We start from the raw sequence: 21,535 nt of genomic DNA, 5'->3' as shown, positions 1-21,535 counted from the left end.
GTCGGGAAGGCCCTTTCTCTTCAGCTGCAGCCACCTGGATTACCAGTGTCTACAGACCCCAAGGCTCAGGCCTTTTTATACCCCCTGGAATGAGGGGGTTCATGCTAGAAAGTCATCACGGGGTGGTGTTGATGTTCATACTCAGCCCCAGAGGAAGCTGCTAATTAATTTATAATTTGGTTTCCAATAAGAAGTTCCTTTCCTCATAAAAGAGGCCAAGCTAGTCATTTGGCTAAAGCAGGACACTGGGCTCCTATCATTGACCACCAGGGGAGAGCTTTAGGACACATCTTCAAAGGATCAGCTCGGTGCCTGGGCCCTCATTACCAGGGTGGGGCTGCCAGGAGACCACAGCACCTGCCCCTATGCTGTCAATGGCCTTGCCCGTGGCACCCCCTGCCTTCTCAGGCCCTGAGAAAGGCTGGAGTTCCGTGGGGCAGCAGCTATTCCTTTTAATGAGAACATTCCCTGTGGGCAGATGCTGGCCCCAAGGAGGAAATGTGTGGGTGCCAGAAGCCGCAAAGATACAGGCAGTAGTATAGATCCAAGGAGTCAGGAAACAGAACCTCTGAGGTTTCTAAACCTGTATCACCTTCCCACCCAGGGGAGACACAGACAGAAAGCCTAAGAATCAGGGGCATCTTTTCAGCTGGATGCTAGTAAGAAAGAGAGACATGAGGACCCCACTCTCAGAAAAGGACATCAGTGTCATGACAATCTCCATGAGACAGACACTCTATCTTGACCATCTCTGGATCCTTCCTTCATTTATCACTGCTCCACATTACAGACATGTCAGGAGTTCCATGATTGTTTGTTCAAAGGACAGGGGTAAATAGGCTAGAACAGGCTCTACTTTCACTTTCTGCAATGGAGGGCTCACTTTTGGACCTCAGAGACAAGAAGCAGTGTGAATCAGCTCTCTTGAGAAGTGACACTCTGCAGCTCTGGGATGAGCTAAGCTGGTGGGTTGGGAGAGGGGGAAACTGGAGCAGATGTCTCCAATTTTAGAAGCCTTGGGCGTTCCTTAAGAAAGCAATAGGCAAGGGGTGTCTGGGTGACTCAGGTGGTGTCCGACTCTTGATTTTGGCTTCGGTCATGATCTCAGGGTCATGAAATCGAGCCCCAAGTCGGGCTCCATGCTGAGTGTGGAACCTGCTTAAGATTCTCTCTCTCTCTCTCTCTCAAAATAAATGAATCTTGAGACACCTGGGTGGCTCAGCAGTTGAGCACCTGCCTTCAGCCCAAGGCGTGACCCTGGAGTCCCGGGATTGAATCCACATCGGACTCCCTGCATGGAGCCTGCTTCTTTATCTGCCTGTCTGTGACTCTGTGTGTGTGTGTGTGTGTGTGTGTGTGTCATGAATAAATAAAATCTTTTTAAAAATAAAACAAATGAATCTTTAAAAAAAAGAAAGCAATAGGCAAAACCAGTGGTGTTCAGTCCTGCCTACAATATATCCATGGGTTCACATACTTCATGTTTAATATGTGGGGTCAGAGAGCCACTGTTTACTCATTAATCTTCTCAAAATAATATTAGGGTATAAGTACTTGTCTTATTTTTTTCTTTTTGCTTTAATTTTTTTAAAGACTTTATTTATTCATAGAGACAGAGAGAGAGAGAGAGAGGCAGAGACACAGGCAGAGAGAGAAGCAGGCACTATGCAGAGAGCCTGACATGGGACTCAATCCAGGGTCTCCGGATCATGCCCTGGGCTGCAGGCGGCGCTAAACCACTGTGTCACCGGGGCTGCCCTGTCTTATTTTTTTTTTTAATCTATTACTAGAAGTGTTGGCAGAAGACCAGGGAAGAGGAAACGCCATGCAGCCCTGTTCCCTGAAATATGTCACATAAATTCCCATTCCTTTGTCTGGAGTAACTATTTAGAGAAGACAATGGCAACAGAAGGAAGGAGGTTATGATGGCATTACCAACTACATGGAATGAGACTCACCAGACCAGCCTTCAAAATCATAACCAGCATTTGTTGAATCTCTGCAAGTACTAGGCACTGTGCTGGGTGGTTGGCATTAATTTGTCCACTTAATCCTTACCCAAGAAATTATAAAATAATTGTTATTGTAATAAGGCATAGCAGTAGGTTCTCAAAGTGTGGCCTCCTGTAACATTCAGGAACATGTTAGAGATGCAATTCCTCAGATCTACCTCAGACCAACTGAATCAGAAATTCTGAGGGTGGGGCCCAGCCACCTGTGTTAAACGAGGTCTCTAGGTGGGTTTGAAAGCCTCTAAGGTGTAGGAGCATCTATATCTTGCCACCAGAATTCCTCTTGCAAAGAGAACTGTTTATGCTTGAAAAAAATACATTAAGTTCTTGTGGTAGAAGATGGGACCCCAAGTGCCTGGAAGTTGTTGGCTGGCAAGACACCAGAGGGAGAAAGGGGAGAGGAACTCCAAGTTCCCAGGACAATCATGGAAGCAAAGGGTGAAGGAGAGAGAGTTGCAGGAGTGAGGAAGACAGACACCAGAAAGAAGATGAGGGTCTGTGCTGTGGCATGCAGTCCCACTCCACAGTGTCTGCGAGACCTCCAGCAAAATCCACTAAACTCTAATGCTTGGCACAAACACCAATTCACATAACAGAGGAAGGACTGGATCTCATGTCCGAGTAGAAGGACAAGGAGGAAAAGGAAACTCCATTCCACTCATGTGGAAAAGGAGGACAGTGGGATTCAAAGCCCCGACAGGATAGGGATGGGTGGCCCTAGGGTGGGAAGATACACAGCTGGGTCTCAAACCCAGCTCTGTCTGAGTCCAAAGCCTATCCACTGTACCCCAATGCCTCTGAGACCAAAGCCAACTCCTGGCCAAGTAGTGTATTTGAAAAAGGAGAGAGAAGGGAAGTCACTCAGAGAGGGGCAAGGAAATGGGAGTAGACATGGAAAAACACCAGTGAGAGCTGGGGGCTATGTCCAGAGTGGAGGGCCCATGTAAACAAAGATAGGTAGGGGGCACCTGGGTGGCTCAGTTGGTTAGGTGCCTTCAGCTCAGGTCATGATCCCAGGGTTCTGGGATTGAGCCCCACATCGGGCTCCCTGCTCAGCAGGGAGCCTGCTTCTCCCTCTCCCTCTGTTGTTCCTCCTGCTTGTTCTCTCTCTCTTTCTCTCCCTCAAATAAATAAAATCTTTCTTTAAAAAATAGTCTATAGTATTTACCCCAAAGATACTGATGTAGTGAAATGCCAGGATACCTGCACCCAAATGTTCATAGCAGCAATGTCCAAAATAGTCAAGCTGTGGAAGGAGCCACAATGCCCTTTGACAGATGAATGGATAAAGATGTGGTATATATATACAATGAAATATTATTCAGCCATCAGAAAAGACTAATACCCTCCATTTGCTTCAATGAGGATGGAACTGGAAGTATTATGCTGAGTGAAATAAGTCAATCAGAGAAGGACAATCACATGTGGTTTCATTCATACGTGTAATATAAAAAATATTGAAAGGGATTATAAGGGAAAGGAGGGAAACTGAGTGGGAAAAATTAGAGATGGAGACAAACCACGAGAGACTCCTAACTCCGGGAAACAAATAAAGGGTTGTAGAAGGGGAGGTTGATTGGGGGAATGGGGTAGCTGAGTGATGGGCACTGAGGAGGGCACTTGATGGGATGAGCACTGGGTGTTATACTATATGTAGGCAAACTGAATTTAAATTTTTTTAATATTTTATTTATGTATTCATGAGAGAGGCAGAGACAAAGGCAGAGGGAGAAGCAGGCTCCCCACGGGAAGCCCGATGTGGGACTCGGGGTAGGATGCCTGCAGGGGTCTGGCCCTAGACTGTCTCCTTCCCTCCATCCTTTGAAAAACAAGATTGACTCCAGATGAAAGACTTATCAAAGTTGAATTTAGGTAGTTCTATCATCCAAAAAGCCAGTTTGCCAACCTGCCCATAGTGTTGTGTCATCAAACATAAGTAGAAGGCTCTCCCAAAGGGAACCCTCTTACACTGTTGGTGGGAATGTGAACTGGTGCAGCCACTCTGGAAAACTGTGTGGAGGTTCCTCAAAGAGTTAAAAATAGACCTGCCCTACGACCCAGCAATTGCACTGTTGGGGATTTACCCCAAAGATACAAATGCAATGAAACGCCGGGACACCTGCACCCCGATGTTTATAGCAGCAATGGCCACGATAGCCAAACTGTGGAAGGAGCCTCGGTGTCCAACGAAAGATGAATGGATAAAGAAGATGTGGTTTATGTATACAATGGAATATTACTCAGCTATTAGAAATGACAAATACCCACCATTTGCTTCAACGTGGATGGAACTGGAGGGTATTATGCTGAGTGAAGTAAGTCAATCGGAGAAGGACAAACATTACATGTTCTCATTCATTTGGGGAATATAAATAATAGTGAAAGGGAATATAAGGGAAGGGAGAAGAAATGTGTGGGAAATATCAGAAAGGGAGACAGAACGTAAAGACTGCTAACTCTGGGAAATGAACTAGGGGTGGTAGAAGGGGAGGAGGGCGGGGGGTGGGAGTGAATGGGTGACGGGCACTGGGTGTTATTCTGTATGTTAGTAAATTGAACACCAATAAAAAATAAATTAAAAAAAAAAAAGTAGAAGGCTCTCCCGACATTTGAGGGAAGCTTCCAACATCATAGAGATGAAACAAAACAAGCAAACAAACAAAACAGTGAACAGGGAATTGGGAGAAACAGAAAAATGCAGAATCTAAGATAATCTATTAATATGTATATACATGGGTGTGTGTTTCTCAATAACCTCGGAGATAAGAATGGTAGTTGTGAAACAAGAGCTAGATGTTATAAAAGAGGAACAGGGAACAAAAAATAACCCTTTGGAATTAAAAATATGATAACTGAAATTTAAAGTTCAGTGCAGATGTTTGAAATTAAAGGAGAGAAAAAAGCCAGAGCTGAGGGAATAGTCTAAAGCACTGTTCAGGGATCTGCTAGCACTAAGCAATGCCAGAGCTACCTGAGGCTCTGAACCCTCCACCGCCCCCCGATGCTGCTGCCATCCCAGAAGGTCCTCCCCCAATGAAGGAGCCCCCAACTCTGGCTGCACACTGGATAGCTTTTTAAAACCCCAACACCAGGCCATATCCCAGACCAGCTACATCAAGAATGCTGGGGGTCAGACTAGGCATCCATATGCTCTCCAGATCATTCCAATGTGCGGCCAAGGTTGAGAATCTCTGACACAATGGGAAGAGCATAATACTCAAAGAGCACAAACAGATGAAGTAAATAAGTGGCGAGGCTATGCAGGATCTGGTTCGCTGCATCTGGGAGGGAAGTAGGATAGATTTGGAAGGAGTTTGAACCACAAAGGATGTTACACAGAGGAAGTGTGGCTGATGTGAAATGGAGTCAACCGGAGCCATGTGCTCAAGAGAGCACTCTTGCACTGCTTGCTGACTGTGGTTCCCCCATGCCTAGCTTTCCTCCAAGTCAGAAAAGACAGTGAACCATGGAACTGCATCTCTCCTTTGGCTGCTAGGCATTGCTGTCTGGAAGGAGAGCTCAGAAATGAAACTCTGGGTAGGAAAAAGGCAGCCTCAGAGCAATCCAGGCCTCCAGCTAAGATAGACAGTCAACTACACTGAGCCATTTTCAAAGGCCCAGCATATGCTCAGCCAAGCAGCATGGACCGCATAGTATGGTTAGCATCATGGCCTCTGTTTTACTAACGAGGAAACTGACACTCAGCAAGGGACTACCCACTGCTTAACACTCCCACCAGCAGAAAGTGGTGGGGTCAGGATTTGAACCTGGTTCAATCTGACTCCACATTTGGAGCCTGTCTTCATCACACTAATGACATGACCCCTTCAGCAGGCCTCCTTCTATCACTGAGGCAGGGAGTGGGTGACCTTCCTTTCTCACCCCAAGGCAATATGTGGGTCTGATGAGGGTCAATCCTGCTTCTGGCACCTGACACACTGCCTGGCCCAGGGAGGTGCTTAGTGATGGTTTGTTGAATGAACTGAATGATCATGGGACCATCATTCTCTTCAGGCATCTGAGTCTCAACAGAACTAGCTACAGTGTTGCAAGAAGACCAAAGCTGAGGTGGTATGGGATGCCAGGAGCGAGGGGACTAGGAGAAACCAAAGACCCAGGCCCTCCTTTAATGGGGAGTTAGAAAGGGAATGACTCTAAAGTTGAATCAGGGTGAGTTATACCAGGCCCCCTTAAGGGGTGGGAGTCTCAGGCCCACCTTGGTTAGCATTTTCCCCAAACAGTTCTCCATTTTGTGCACTGTTACATTTTGTGCACTGTTGTGCACATATATATTTAAGAGAGATTGAGAGTGGGTGGAGGGAGAGGACATGGGAAAGAATCCCAAGCAGACTCCACACACTGAGTGTAGAACCATACACAGGGCTCGATCTCATAACCCTGAGATCATGACCTGAGCTGAAACCAATAGTCAGATGCTTAACTGACTGAGCCACCCAGGCAGCCCACAACTCTCTTAACATCACTAAAATTCCTGGGACCCCTGGATGGCTCAGCAGTTTGGCGTCTGCCTTCGGTCCAGCGTATGATCCTGGAGTCCCGGGATCGAGTCCCACATTGGGTTCCCTGCGTGGAGCCTGCTTCTCCCTCTGCCTGTCTCTCTCTCTCTCTCTCTCTCTCTCTCTCTCTCTCTCTCTCTCATAAATAAATAAAATCTTTTTTTAATCAGTAAATTCCATAGTGGTGCTCTTGGCATCTTATGAAGAGCACAAGGCTATCTGGAGAAAAACCACCTCTCTTTCTGCCTGAGAAAGTTTTACCTTCATCTCCATTTCCCATCGGGATCCATGGAGCTTGACATTTGTCTGGTCTGTTAAGGGAGGACAGTCTGGACATAAATGAGAGCCTTTGGGCCAAGATGCCAAGAGTTCTCACCTCCATGTGGAAATGCTCTTGTACCCAAAGGCACCGTGTGTGGTGTCAGATGCCAAAGACACACAGAACATGATGAGTCTCTTATGGACAAGAATCTCTGAATTGTGGATGGAGCTCACAATGGCAGGCTCAGTCTTCCACCTACAGGGGTGTGAGTTTGGGGGCAATCTGCTGAGCTAGGGAGCTCTATGAAAGTATTGCGGTGGAAGGAGTAAAATGAAAATACCTGGATATGAGAACCACAGGCATAAAATGAAAAGCAGCCTGAAATGCTGTGCTAGCCTCAGCTTTATCACCTCCTCTGGGATCCCAGGGTAGCCATGTAGAATAAGAAGGGAAATAGGAGAGGTCTGAAAATACAGTTCACCACAGGGGAATCTTGGAGAAACATCTTCATCAGGAAAGCTGAGCAGCTCAATAAAAAACCCCACTGGAGGCCCTTAGCCACCCCAAACAGGGCCACAGGGACCCTGTCATCCACAGGGTCAAATGTGGTCAAACATCTCAGTTCATCTGCCCAGGAGTCACCCCTCTTCACCCCACAGAGACACAAAACAGGGATACCAGCACGGTGCCAGTTAGGCGAGAGCCAAAGCCAATACACTTTATTATTCTGCCCACAAAAGCTCTCTATTGCATTCCAGAACCCACTAAAGAGCACCCGGAAAGAAAACCTGACCCAGGAGGCAGCCTGAGAACAGAGAGCATGGCTGACACCCACTGAAATGATGAGGAGGCTTTCAGAGATGGCCAGCCTTAGAGACAGGCTTGGAGAGACTGAGGGATGTTAGTTGCAGTGAGCCCCCTCGGAGCCCGGCTCTAGCACCCTGGGCTCTGCACAGAGAGAGGGGATGGGGCTTTAGGGTTAAGGTTGAAAAAAGGCCAAGTCCAGCCCTGGAGACAATGGCCTCGGCTTTCTGGGCCGGTCACTCTCAGAACCGGCCCCCCGGGCAGGGCACACAAATGGGGCGGGGGCTGCAGGTGGTACGGACTGCAGCAGGACCGCAGGAGACTGCAGGAAGACAGGGGAGGCACGACTTGGCTGGCGAGTGGTCAGGGGCACACGGGTTACCAGGCAGCCTAAGAGAAAGAGAAAGTTCTGGTTACGGTGAATTTCCCATTGCTGTTTTCAATAGCTCAGAGCACCTTAAAAATCACTTAGTCCTGCCCCCTTGTTTTACCAATGGGGGGAAAATACACACCCAGGGAGAAAAAGGACTGCCAGGGTCACACAATGAATTTGTGCTAAGACCGGAATGAAAACCCCAGGGCTCCTGAAGGCAGATGCTGGGCTCTTGCCAGGCACCAGGCAGTCTCCCCAGAACTTGGTAGACTCAATCGGGAAGACGAGGAAGCATGCAGCAACACTCACTTGCCCTCCTCGCTCTCCAGCAGGCCCCGGTACGTGTTGATCTCGCCCTCCAGCCGGGCCCGCACGTCCAGCAGCACCTGGTACTCCTGGTTCTGCCGCTCCAGGTCAGCCCGGATCTCAGCCAGCTGCGCCTCCACGTTGCCAATCAGGCACTGCATCTGGGCCAGCTGGGAGCTGTAGCGCGCCTCGGTCTCCGCCAGGGTGGATTCCAAAGCATCTCGCTGTGAGGGTAAGGGTTGGGTAGGCAAGATGAAGGTGAGAGCAGAGGAAGACATAGACATGGCCAACATGCACATGAGAAAATGCTCTGCATCACTTGCCATCAGGGAAATACAAATCAAAACCACAATGAGATACCACCTCACACCAGTGAGAATGGGGAAAATTAACAAGGCAGGAAACCACAAATGTTGGAGAGGATGCGGAGAAAACGGAACCCTCTTACACTGTTGGTGGGAATGTGAACTGGTGCAGCCACTCTGGAAAACTGTGTGGAGGTTCCTCAAAGAGTTAAAAATAGACCTGCCCTAGGACCCAGCAATTGCACTGTTGGGGATTTACCCCAAAGATTCAGATGCAATGAAACGCCGGGACACCTGCACCCCGATGTTTCTAGCAGCAATGTCCACAATAGCCAAAGTGTGGAAGGAGCCTCGGTGTCCATCGAAAGATGAATGGATAAAGAAGATGTGGTCTATGTATACAATGGAATATTACTCAGCCATTAGAAATGACAAATACCCACCATTTGCTTCAACGTGGATGGAACTGGAAGGTATTATGCTGAGTGAAGTAAGTCAGTCGGAGAAGGACAAACATTATATGTTCTCATTCATTTGGGGAATATAAATAATAGTGAAAGGGAATATAAGGGAAGGGAGAAGAAATGTGTGGGAAATATCAGAAAGGGAGACAGAACATAAAGATTCCTAACTCTGGGAAACGAACTAGGGGTGGTGGAAGGGGAGGAGGGCGGGGGGTGGGGGTGAATGGGTGATGAGCACTGAGGGGGGCACTTGACAGGATGAGCACTGGGTGTTATTCTGTATGTTGGTAAATTGAACACCAATAAAAAATTAAGTTACTTTTAAAAAAAAGATGAAAGTGAGAGGTCAGAGAGATGCACTTAATCCATGTGGATTTCAACGAGTCCTCAGAATCCAAGAACAGAAGGTCCAGGAATCACTTTGAAGCAGGATACACCACAATAGGACATCTCATTTGAGATGGCAGATTAGCCCCTGTAGCCTCCTTGATCTAGAGAGTTATCTCCTGGTTAATAATATCTCTAAGGAAGTGATAATTAATCAGAATGAATCTACTTACACAAGCATAAGAGCTGCTGCCAGGACATGTCAGTTGCTATAGGTCTCCCGTGTTTTACCACTGGGACATTTGTGAATGGAGGCTGGGACCTCATTCCCTCTACACAGAAAATCCCTGATGCTCAAGAACTTGAACCCCAGGAGCCTGCCTCTGTGGTCAGAGCCTGGAGGCGCAGGGGCTCATGTGCTGCTGAGTCTGGTCACCCAGCAGCCCTGCTCAAGCCTCGGGCTCACCATGCTCTGCTGGGCCTGCATCTCTATCTCCAGGGCGTTGACCGTGCGCCTCAGCTCAATGATCTCCGCCTGGCAGGACTGCAGCTGCTCTGAGCTGGACACCACCTGCTGGTTCAGCTCCTCGGTCTGAAACATACACACACAGGACTGGTCAGGAACCTCAGGACTCAGCTTCAGAGGTCTACAGAGGCCACATAGAATCATGAGCCAAGAAGGATCTTCCAGAACACCCAATCCAACCCATTCATTTCATCCCTGAGGACATTCTGCTTAGAGGACAGCAACCTGCCCAAGGCGCACAGCACAACATTGAAACAGAGCCAAAGCTCAAGCTCAGTTTCTTGACTCGGAGCCCCAAGTTCAATTCTGTTTGACCCACCTTGTGTCTCTGGTGTACTGTTTGCAGGTACCTACCTGAGTGTTGAACCATTCTTCAGCATCCCGGCGGTTATTCTCCACCAGGGTCTCATACTGACACCTCATCTCATCCAGGACACGGTTCAGGTCAACTGGCGGGGCAGCGTCCACCTCAACATTGAGCCGGTCACCAAGCTGGCAGCGCAGCGAGTTTACTTCCTATGGCACAGATCAGGGTCAGCACGAACTTTCCCAGCTGACTGCCTCACCCACCCTCCTCTCCTGTTCCCCCATTCACCTCCTCCCCGTGCTTACTTGCTCACCTCCTCCCCTGTGCTCACCTCCTCATGGTTCTTCTTGAGGCACAGCAGCTCCTCCTTCAGGGACTCCACCTGGGCCTCCAGGTCAGATTTGCACAGGGTCAGATCATCCAGGATCCTGCGCAGACCATTCATGTCTGACTCCACCAGCTGCCGCATGGACACCTCCGTCTCATACCTGGCAAGTACATAACAGGATGCCTGAAGCTACATTTCCTTTTTGTGTCCAAGTCAGATCCCATCCCAGGTTGTCCTGGTTCTGTGTGTCCTGCCTTAATGCCTCAGTGACTTAGTGCAGCCAAAACCCTGCATCCCAGCACCACCATCCAGTTCCTCCGGCCCCCAAACAAGGAGCAAGCAGGACACTCACTTGGTTCTGAAGTCGTCTGCAGCCAACTTGGCATTGTCGATCTGCACCACCAACCTGGCATTCTCTGCTTTGGTGCACAGGGTCTGGGGAAATAAAGGAGTGACATCAGTGAAAGGAAGGACAATCTGCTGGCTAGAGCTCCTCAAACCTGGCAAGGGCCACCTCCAGAGGGAGGGAGTCAACCATCCCTGGATTTCTAGCATCTGAGACTCCAATGAAGGCTTACAGGCATGCAGTAGGGATCGGACAAGGAAGCTTCTGCAGCTCCTCCCAGGGCAGTGCCTCTGGGTCCTGTAACCTGGCGTAGAGGGGGAGATGTGGAAATCCTACAGCAAAGACTGGCATGGTGGTTGCCTCTTATCTTCCTATCTCCCAGGCCACTGGGCACTCAATCACAGCATACTCTGTGATTCCTTGGTCAGAGTTGGTCTCTCCCAGGAGCCAGCAGGGACCCTCAGGGGATGTGGCCTGGGCAAGAAGGAAATTTCTGATGGGCTTTCCCTTCTCTGAGTTCTTTATAGAAAACATGACATGCACCAAAAAATCAAGTCCAGTCTCCTCATCTTAAAAAAAAAAAAAGAAAAAAAAAGGAAGAAATTAAAACTAATAGAGGTAGACCATGCTAGATTATGCAGACAGTTAGTTCATAGAGCCTGTGTTCAAGCTCTGGCTCCCCCACCTGCCAGCTGGACCACCTGGAATAAATCACTTAAGCTGCCAGCTGGACCACCTGGAATAAATCACTTAACCAGCCTGAGCTTTGATGTTCTCATCTGTAAATTGAGCTGATGATAGCTCCCTCACCAGATGACTGGGAGGAGCAAATGAAGCCACAAATGTGAACACTCTCTGTGCCCTCTGGAGTGTCCCACGGGAGCAGGGCCACTACCACAAGTAATCTGGCTTCCAGTCCAGTGCTCATGACATCAGACTCCTGGGAAGCCAGAGCCACCCTCACCCTAAACCTTTTACCTTCTTCTGGAGCTCCTCAATGGTCCGGAAGTAAGACTGGTAGTCGGGGCACAGGTAGGGCACCTGCTGCTCACACCACTCCCGGATGCGGCTCTCCAGGCTGGCATTCTCCTGCTCCAGCTGGCGCACCTTCTCCAGGTAGCTGGCCAGGCGGTCGTTCAGGGACTGCATGGTCTCCTTCTCGCTGCCAGTGAGGACACTCTCCCCAAACCAGCCCCCGCCCAGGCTGTAGCTGGTGGCAAAGCCTCCGGGTGGGAGGCAGAGAGCAGGGAGGCAGCTGGCAGGCCTGCAGCTGATCCTGGTAGGCCCGACCGAGCATGCGGAGAAACTCCGGGCCCCTCGGGAGAGGCTCGGGAGCTTGCAAGAGCTGCTGGAGTACATCGCCGACACACGAGCAGAGCCCCCACTGGCCCCTCCCAGACCCTTGAGAGACCCCGAAGAGAAGCTGGCCTTGAGGCACTTAGAAGCCATGGCCTCAGCAGCCCGGACACAAGTGATAGGTCTTCGAGCCCCGGTGCCCCCTGATGCAGAGAAGCAGCTCCTCACCCCAGGTTTATATCTCCGCTCCAGTGGGCGTTGGCCTTTACAAAGGGTTTTCTCCTCATTAAAGTTAATACCACTTTCTATAAGAACCCCTCATTACCCTGTTATTTATCTTCCCGTGAACATTTCCTGGCCTCGTAAAACGGGGGCCCGTTGAACTGATGGCTATGTCGAGACGTCTCCTCCGCCCCCTGTTGCAGAGAAGACCAAGTATCCATCAGTTCTTCAAAGAGGCCTGTCATCCAAGCCCAGACCTCAGCCTCTGCATTAGGAGGTGTGGGAATCCACAGCCACGGTCTCGGCTTTCTTTAGCATTATCTCCTTTTATGGGCCCAAGGAAGTAGAGGAGGCCTCTAGTTTGGCCCCTGGGCAATGGAAGAGCAAGCCTGGTTGTTGCAGGAAGCAGAAACCTCATGCCCAAGGAGACACAGAAGGTTCCAGAATGGTCCTGGCAATATGGCTATAGTGACCAACTATCCCAGTTTCTGCAGGACAGTTCTGGTTTTAGTGTCAATACCCCCATAGCCCTGGGAACCCCTCAGTCCCATGCAAAATGGGAAAATTGGTCGCCCCAGGCAGAGCAGAGCCCCACTCCTTCCCTCCCTCAACCAGGAAATCCGGCTGGTTGTATAGCCCCCACATCAGCCAAAACAACTAGAGGTCAGCTAACTGAGCACCTGCCCATGGTAACACTTACCATGTACAGAAAGGTATGTCTTCCCAGGCCCTGGCTGAAAAGCAGAGAATCCTTTCCTGCTGGCTGCTTTCAGGGCTGAGGTGGAGTGTGGGGGCGTGATCACAGACCTCCTCAGAAGACACAGTCTGAACTCCAGAGTTTTATCTCTGCTATGGGAGTCGTCTGGGCTGATGTCCAAAAGTTTGACAAGGGTGAGCTATTTTTCCAGAAAACCCAATGCCAAGTGAGAGAGGCCTGGACGAGGGGCTGAGAGCTGAGCCAGAGAGCAGGTGAAGCTATAGATGGGGCCTCATTGGGTGGAGCCCCACGCAACTCGCCTTCCAGTCTGCCCTGTGGTTTGGGGTCCCACTTACTCTTCTAGGGACAGGTTTTACATTCCTGTCAGGAGAATGGCCATGAGCTGAGTGCCAGCAGCCTTCTTGATGCAACGCTCACTGCTGTCCCGTGCATGGTCTCACTTCACCCTCATGCTGCCCTGTGAGCCTAGGCTTGTTACCCCCACCTCTGAGATAAGGAAACATCTAGAACAGTGCCTGCTCCTGGTGAGTGCTTGGGAATGGCAACCACTGTGATTACCGGTCCCCACATGGGTGGAGTCTTGCTGTATTTAAACTGAGAGTGCTAAGCAGCTGTCACTAGGGAGTGGAGATGGGCACTGAGCCCCTAGGCCATCATCCCACAGGCCAGGTGCATGTGTTTGGGGACCCTCAGATATAGAACTCTCATGAGTCATCATGCCCTCCCACACCTAGGAGCCTGTTGTGACCAGCACCTGCCCAGCAGTAACCCCAGGCCCACTGGCTGCCTCACCTTCTCCTCCCTAGAAATCTACTGTGTACCAGTGCAAAGGACACAGCCCAGCTGAGAGCCTGGAGGAGCGTCCTTTGGTGTTCGTGTTTTCTATCCATGTGAGTACAGGGCTCCACCAAAGCCCTGCTAAGCTATAGCTTCCCATGGTATGGGCTCGATGAGGGCCATCTGGATCCATAGGATCTGGAGAAGCCAACAGCAACCAAAGCCCAGGAAGCCCCATGCTGTTTATACAGCCCTGGGGGTCACATGGGTTTCTACGCAGGGCTCCACACCTGTGCTGCCCGGAATGGGTTTGTCTTCCTCCATACTGCCCAATTAATGACAAGGCTAATGGTACCAGCCACCAGCCACTAAGCACTTAGGACTGCCAGGCCCCATGCTGAGCTCTCTGCAGGCATTCTCTCATTCCTGCTCACAACAATCTCATGAGATTGGCATCACCAATAACCCTATTTAGTAGATGAGTAAACTGAGGCTTGGAATGCTTCAGGAACCTACCCCTGCTCCAGCCCTGCTTTGCCCTCCCAGCTCTGAATGACCGTGGCAGTGACCGATGGCTGATCTGTTGGCCCTCCCTTCACTGATGTCCTCAAATTATATGCTGTTTGAGTCCAGTCTTTCCAGGGAGACTGTAAGTTCTTGGAGGCAAGGACAGACCTCCTACTCCTCTTGAAATCTCTATTGTGCAAGCACAGTGCTGGCTTCCAGATGTCTCAGAAGAAAAGGGTAAATGAATGAATATGCTTTGCCTGGAGTGAATTGTGCTAAATAAGAAAGCAAAGAAAAGATTTTGAGAGAAGGAGAATGTAAAAAAAAAAAAAAAAAGGAGGAAGGAAGGAAGAAAGGAAAAAAAAAGTGGGTAGGGAGCTGGGAGGGAAAGACATTTCCAAAATCAGTCTTACTATCCCTACTGCTATGGATGGCAAACTAAAGAAATCAGGCTGCTCTGTGTAGGGGAGCAGCACCCGCCCACACTAACCCTAAGAAAGTGTTCTCTGGGCCAAAAGCCATTCTGCCAGAGGGAGCCAAGCCCACAAGCCAATTCTGTGCTCAAGGCTAGCTAAAAATTCTTGATAAGTTTTTTTAGGTAATTTTATAAGACATATAAATGATATTTTTAGGGGCACCCGGTGGCTCAGTCAGTTGAGAGTCCAATTCTTGATTTCAGCTCAGGTCGTAATATCAGGGTCATGAGATCAAACCCCGTATCTGGATCTAGGGTGTCTGCGGAGTGTCTGTTTGAGACCCTCCTTTTCCCTCTGCTCCTTCCCCTGCTTGTGCTTTCGTACTCTCTCTCTCTCTCAAATAAGTCTTTAGAAACAAACCTATAAGTAATATTTTTAAGCTCTGAAGTAGCCTCTAAGTCATTCTGGTCTATTTCCATTCTTCTTAGCCCTCTTTTTATTAGAACCAAATAATTACCTGGAACCCCTTATCAGCAAGAACTGATCTTGTTTAGTAGGTACGCTAATTATTTCCCCCCAGGACCTGTGGACTCTGCTGAGATGGGGTCTACTTCATCCCCAGAACATGCCATGAGTACTCCCGGCCATACTCTAAAATACCCTTCATCCTCCTCCTTCCTGCTCTGCCCATCCTTCAAGGACCCCAGTAATCCCAAATCTTCCCTAAATCCCCAGCTCTCAATGATCTATCCCCACCCTGAGAACCTGACAGCCTGCCCCACACCCACACTTGCCATCCCTACTGCTGCATAGCAGCGGAGGCGGTTGTTTCCCCAGCTGGGTTATTAGCTTCTTGAGAACTGAGCCTGTGATCCCACACTGGGTCCAGTTGCTTCCCTGGTGCCCCCACTTCTCCCTAGATGCACCTCTGCATTAGCACTGGGCTTTTCATGCATGGGGTACATCTGTTTTGGTACACATCTGTTGACTGACTAATTGATTTGAGCATGTGTGAATGAGAAAGATAGCCAGATAGCCTCTCAGGAAAGTATAAACAAGATCAGAACCACCTTGAAATAAAGTGTTATATTCACTCTAGGGAAATTTGATAAAAATGTAATGTTTTATATCATGTCTCTCTTGATGTCAAGAAAAGAGCAAGACACAGGCATCAAAAAATTTCAGAGGGCATTTCCTAAGTCTGCCACTGGCTATACCAGGGTGAATCCCCAGCAGGGTTAAGTTCTGGCCAACACCACAGTGAGTGATTTAAACTGGAACTCAGCTAACAAGGTATGTGAGGTTGAGAATAGGAGGGCTTCCTTAACCGGTGCAGATGCCCTGAAAATTTCATTAAAAACTAGGCAAAGCTACATGAAGAAAGCACCTACAATCACACAGGGCAGTCTGAGACCCCAAGATGAGGCACGCCATAAACTGTAGAGTGCACCCAGAAAGGGAACACACTGTGCAGTGTGAGGAGTTGACAGTGTGATTATTTGTCGGGACACAACCCTGTGTGGTCTGTCTGCCTGAAGTAGCAGGGCAGCTCGAATAGAAGGCTCAGTCCCCTGCCTGATTCCTGGCTGTATCCAAGCACCAGCAAACGGGTGGGATGCGCTCTGTGCACCCCTGGCGGCCCACCTCGCCTCTCTGCAGCCTCAGGCCAGAGTGGGAAGAGACAGACCTCAGGCCCCAGAGCAGTGTGGAGCATAGAGAGAAGCAGGGCAGACCAGGGCTGCACCTCTGGCTTTGTCCAGCAGGTAGTAATGATTCAGGTTGTGGAGGGGGAAAGGGAGAGACACTGTACACTGGGAAGAGCACCAGAGTCAGATTCAGAATAGTAGGACAAAGGCCTCTTCTCTGCTACTCACTGCTGTGTGGCCCGGGGCAAGTTGCTGTCCTCTCTGGGCCTGTGTTCTCAACTAAAGAATAAATCAGAGGGACAAAGAAGGCATGGGGCCCTCAGAGTCCTCATAGGCCATGCTGCTCCAATCAGACGGGTGTCCAGGGCCCAACACAGGCTGGATGCCCAGAAGCACACAGCCCAGCCCGTAGGATCTGGGGCACTCTGACCTCTGCCCCACAGTGAAGTTCCTTACCACCCCCCCAACCCCGCCCCGCTCCATGTCTGATCCCCCACACTTCATTGTCACTGCCTCTCACTTCATCCCTGTATCCAGCACTAGGGATGGGGAGTCACTTGGCCCTCCTGCCTTCATCTCCCAGCTCCCCTCCCTGGGGTGGTCTCCCAAGCTGGCTGCCCGACGTTTGCTGCTCCCTGGCTGATCCTGGAAACCTGTCCCCTAAACCATCACCAGTGTCAGGCCAGGGGGTGAGCCAGCAGGGTGATAAAAGCTAGACAAAGGAGGAGAGGCTTGAAGGGAAGGACAGGTAACCACCAGATCCAGGCAGGGCAACCGCGGAAGGCTGGCTTGGGAGTCTTTGCCCCTTGTGGGGCCACCCCAGGTGGGTACCCATGGGCAGGGCCAAGCCTATGGGTGATGGCTATACCCATCTGTTCTTGTGGGCCAGGGCCGGAGGTATCACCATTTTTAAATGTTTTTCATCACCCTGTCACTTCCCACTGCTTAGACCCAAAGAAGACAGACCTGAAACCAAAACCCACAACTTTACTGTGACCCTTGATCAAACATCCCCACTAACTAACCTCATGAGAATAGACAGAGTCAAGTTTGCAATGCCAAGAGAATACACTTTATTGGGTATATTTCCAGGGGAACCTAGTTTTGCATAGCACAAAAGCAATGAAGTCCAGAAACACAATCTAAGAAGTATTTTGGTAGAAAAAAATCTGCTGAGCAGGGAGCCCCTCTAGGGAATAGGGGGTCATGTAGAGCCGGGAGTGACAGGAGTGTCCTTCTAGGGGCTGGTTACAGTGAACAGGGCTGCAGGTGTTCCCTGGAGGAGACAACTTTCCCATCTCTGATCTCCTCCGTGATGGTGCGGATCTGGGTGCTGACCTGGGGAGCTGGGCCACAGGGCACAGCCGGAGCACAGGGCACGGTGGAGACATAAGGCACCCTAATCGAAGGCTTGCCTTCCGTGGCACAAGGGTGAGCCGGCAGCCTGAGGACATGAAATCATATCAGAGTGCATTTGGCATCGGGGCATGGGACTGAGATTCCTGTTCAAAGGATTTAGGGGATAGAGCGATTATAGGTGGGTAATCGCTTCAGTGCTCTGACCTGAAAGGGCTGCATGGAGGGAGACCAGGAACTCCCAGCCAAGCATGATGGTTAGGAAAACACTGGGAGAGGGGTCAGCTTATCCCCCGGGGATGACCAAGCTGGGACCAGAAGGAATCTCAAGAGACAGGCTTCAGGTCGATCCCTGTCATTTGTGCAATGACCTCCGCAGGGACTGACACCCTCTCCGAGGCACCGACAATAGCTGGTCCAGGGAGCCCTGTCCCCACACCTGGCTCTCCGGGGCCCACAGCCACTCACTTGCAGTCCTCGCCCTCCAGCAGGCGGCGGTAGGTGGCGATCTCTGACTCCAGCCGGGCCTTGACGTCCAGCAGCACCTGGTACTCCTGGTTCTGCCGCTCCAGATCACACCTGATCTCGGCCAACTGGGCCTCCACGTTGCCAATCAGGCACTGCATCTGGGCCAGCTGGGAGCCGTAGCGAGCCTCGGTCTCCGCCAGGGTAGATTCCAGGGAATTCCTCTGCAAGGGGAACAAGGAAGAGCTGCTCATGGAAGGAGTCCCCCCCTACCTAGAGCCCCCATCCCACAGCCCTGAGTATCTGCATATCCTGTGTGATCATGCCCCGCGAGAAGCCCCATGCTGAGGCCGGGGAGTCAGGGCTTGCCAGGAGCCGCGGCCGGTCACTCAGACAGGGGCCACTCACCATGCTATGCTGGGCCTGCAGCTCGATCTCCAGGGCGTTGACGTTGCGTCTCAGCTCGATGATCTCTGTCTGGCAGCACTGTAGCTGCTCTGAGCTGGACACCACTTGCTGGTTCAGCTCCTCCGTCTGAAACGCAAGAGAGCCCAGAACATGGTCAGACCCAGGGAAGCTACTTGCAAGGAGAAGCCCTGTCCCAGGAGCCTGTGGTCCCGGGCTGTCCCAGCCCCACCTGAGTGTTGAACCAGGCCTCCACGTCTCTACGGTTATTCTCCACCAGGGCCTCATACTGGCATCTCATATCATCCAGGATCTTGTTGAGATCCACTGGGGGGGCAGCATCCACCTCCACATTCAGTCGGTCCCCGAGCTGGCAACGGAGGGTGTTGACTTCCTGCGGAGAGGAGGCACAGAGCCATGAGGTTGCAGAAAGGATGCCAGATGGAGGATTCAAGTAGCTGAACTCAAATCCTCCTCCCTCAGGTGCCGGCTGTGTAACCTCAGACTGACTCTTAACTTCTCTGGGCCTCAGTCCCCTCCTGGACATTTACTTCCCTCTTCTGGGGAATCAGGAGAGTAAATTGAGATGATACGAACATCAGGCAAATAGAATACATATAGTTATCAGGCACTAGCATCCAGAGGGAGATTTTGTGTTGTGGGCAGGAGAGTGGGATCAGCGTGACCACAGGCTAGTGATTTAACTTCTCTGTGCCTCATTTTTCTCATTTGTAAAATGGGGTTATTATAAGGATGAAATGAAGTGAGAGCAAAATGCAAAGCATTTCAGATAGTTCCTGGCATACAAATGTCAGCTGGAGTTTCTGTGGGAGCAGGGGTCACCATTATGCCCAAGGGTCACCAGGGGGCTTTCCCTGCTAGATAGGGAACACTGGAAGATCGCACGGCACCACCTCACCTCCTCATGGTTTTTCTTGAGGCAGAGCAGCTCCTCCTTCAGAGACTCCACCTGGGACTCCAGGTCCGCCTTACACAGGGTCAGCTCATCCAGGATCCTGCGCAGGCCGTTGGTGTCAGCCTCCACCAGCTGCCGCATGGACAGCTCCGTCTCGTACCTGTGCACACAGAGCCCTGCTGAGTCTGTAGGGAAGGACCCGGGCACAGGTTGCCCTCCATCAGCTGCAGGGGCTGATCTGGGGTCAACAGCATGGTGAGCCTTTCCTTGGACCCAGAAGGGATCCAGGGCCTATGCTGTATTCCCACAAATGGTTCCACCTGGCCTTACTCCTGCCTCCCCAGCATCCAAGGCTGGGGACAGAGATGAGGGAAAGCCCAACCGACCTTCCCCGATGAAGCCCACTCACTTGGTCCGAAAGTCGTCAGCAGCCAGCTTGGCGTTGTCAATCTGCAGGACTAGCCTGGCATTCTCAGCCTTGGTCAGCAGGATCTGAGGAACAAGGGACATCCTGTGAACTAGAAAAAGCCCAGCAGTGGGGGGTGGGTGGGCAGGGATCACCCAGCTCACAGAGGCCTTCAGCACCAGTACCTTTAGCACCTCTAGCCCTGAGCCCTGAGCCCTGAGCCCAGGTATGGAGGAAGCATCAGTCCAGGAGGGGCATCACTAGGAGTAGGCCCCAGACTGGCACAGTGGGATGCCTCAGGGTGAGAGATGGAAAGAACCAGGCCAACCTGGATTCAGGTTCTGCATCTAACATTCAGAGGCTCTGCAATCTTGAGCAAGTTGCTGAACCTCCCTGACATTTAACTATCAGTATCTGATAAAATGGGTCCAGTAATACCCATCTCTCCAAGATGAGGCATAAATAATCCAATGGATAGGAAATGTCAGGCACAGTGCCTGCATCCAGTATGGCCTGGGTATATGTTATTGCCCTTCCTAGAACTGGGACAGCGAGGGGAGGAGAGGGATGACTGGCATAGTTATAAGCAAGCAAAAGACTCATAGAGAGAGGTCTGGGTCCCCCAGGAAACCAAGACCCCAGACAGAAAAGCTTGCCCTGGACAGAGAATTCTCTGAGAGCTACATCAGTGGGTAGTCCCTTGGGATGAGACAAACCACCCACCCCACCAGGGCTAGGGATGCTGGAGAGGGGCCAGGTCCCCATTACCTTCTGCTGGAGCTCCTCAATGGTCTTGAAATAGGACTGGTAGTCTGGGCAGATGTATGGGATCTGAGACTCATACCACTCCCGGATACGTCTCTCCAGCTCCGCATTCTCCCGCTCCAGCTGGCGCACCTTCTCCAGGTAGTTGGCCAGGCGGTCGTTCAGGAACTGCATGGTCTCCTTCTCGCTGCCATTGAAGGAGCCCTCGCAGAACCAGCCCCCACTCCCAACAAAGCCAGAGGGGTGGCACCCAGCAGACAGGTAGGAGCCTGGCAAGCAGCTCCCGAGGCTGGACAGGCCCAGCCTGACAGAGGAAACAGACCCCACAGCACCAGCAAGACTGGGGACCCTGCAGGAGCCCACAGAACGGACAGAGGACACCCGAGAGAGGCCACCTGCTGTGCCACACAGGCCCTTGACAGACCCAGAGGAGAAGACCGGGGAGCAGCCCTGGGTGGCCATGATCCTAGCAGAAGCAGGTTGCAGTTCAGCAAGGAGCCCAAGTTCTAGACTCTCAAGGCCTCTCTGGAGTGTTTATATACACTCTCCATGGGGTGTTGGCATGTTACTCTTGGGAAAGCCTATTCCTCTTCCAGAAAGCTAATCTCATTAGAATGTCATTTTTGCTACTCATCCAGAATTTCTTACCTTGTAAAAAAAAAAAAAAAAAATTTTTTTTTCAAATTTTGTTTGCTAAGTCAGGACTCTTCTCTGTTGTCATTTCCTAGCAGAATATGAATTTTATTGCCTCTTCAAAGTCTTT

General features: G+C 50.7%; 2 protein-coding genes across 2 annotated transcripts; both read right to left on the bottom strand.

Annotated features, from left to right (window-relative positions):
- Positions 1 to 7,484: 7,484 nt before the first annotated feature.
- KRT35 (keratin 35) lies at positions 7,485 to 13,250 on the bottom strand. Its single transcript, XM_038546102.1, has 8 exons — positions 13,096 to 13,250; positions 11,856 to 12,589; positions 10,884 to 10,966; positions 10,535 to 10,691; positions 10,251 to 10,412; positions 9,837 to 9,962; positions 8,278 to 8,498; positions 7,485 to 7,985 (listed from the first exon to the last, which is right to left on the bottom strand). Exons 2-8 carry the CDS (start codon positions 12,324 to 12,326, stop codon positions 7,838 to 7,840), a joined length of 1,368 nt encoding a protein of 455 aa, XP_038402030.1. The 5' UTR covers positions 12,327 to 12,589; positions 13,096 to 13,250; the 3' UTR covers positions 7,485 to 7,837.
- A 4,327-nt stretch (positions 13,251 to 17,577) lies between these two features.
- On the bottom strand, positions 17,578 to 21,234 carry KRT36 (keratin 36). Its single transcript, XM_038546101.1, has 7 exons — positions 20,776 to 21,234; positions 20,011 to 20,093; positions 19,605 to 19,761; positions 18,918 to 19,079; positions 18,689 to 18,814; positions 18,284 to 18,504; positions 17,578 to 17,903 (listed from the first exon to the last, which is right to left on the bottom strand). Exons 1-7 carry the CDS (start codon positions 21,232 to 21,234, stop codon positions 17,708 to 17,710), a joined length of 1,404 nt encoding a protein of 467 aa, XP_038402029.1. The 3' UTR covers positions 17,578 to 17,707.
- Positions 21,235 to 21,535: the final 301 nt, after the last annotated feature.

This window comes from Canis lupus, chromosome 9 (genome assembly GCF_011100685.1).
Source record: "Canis lupus familiaris isolate Mischka breed German Shepherd chromosome 9, alternate assembly UU_Cfam_GSD_1.0, whole genome shotgun sequence".
NCBI lineage: Eukaryota > Metazoa > Chordata > Mammalia > Carnivora > Canidae > Canis > Canis lupus.
Note: the sequence above shows the minus strand (reverse complement) of the source record. Positions and strands in the feature narration are given on the sequence as shown.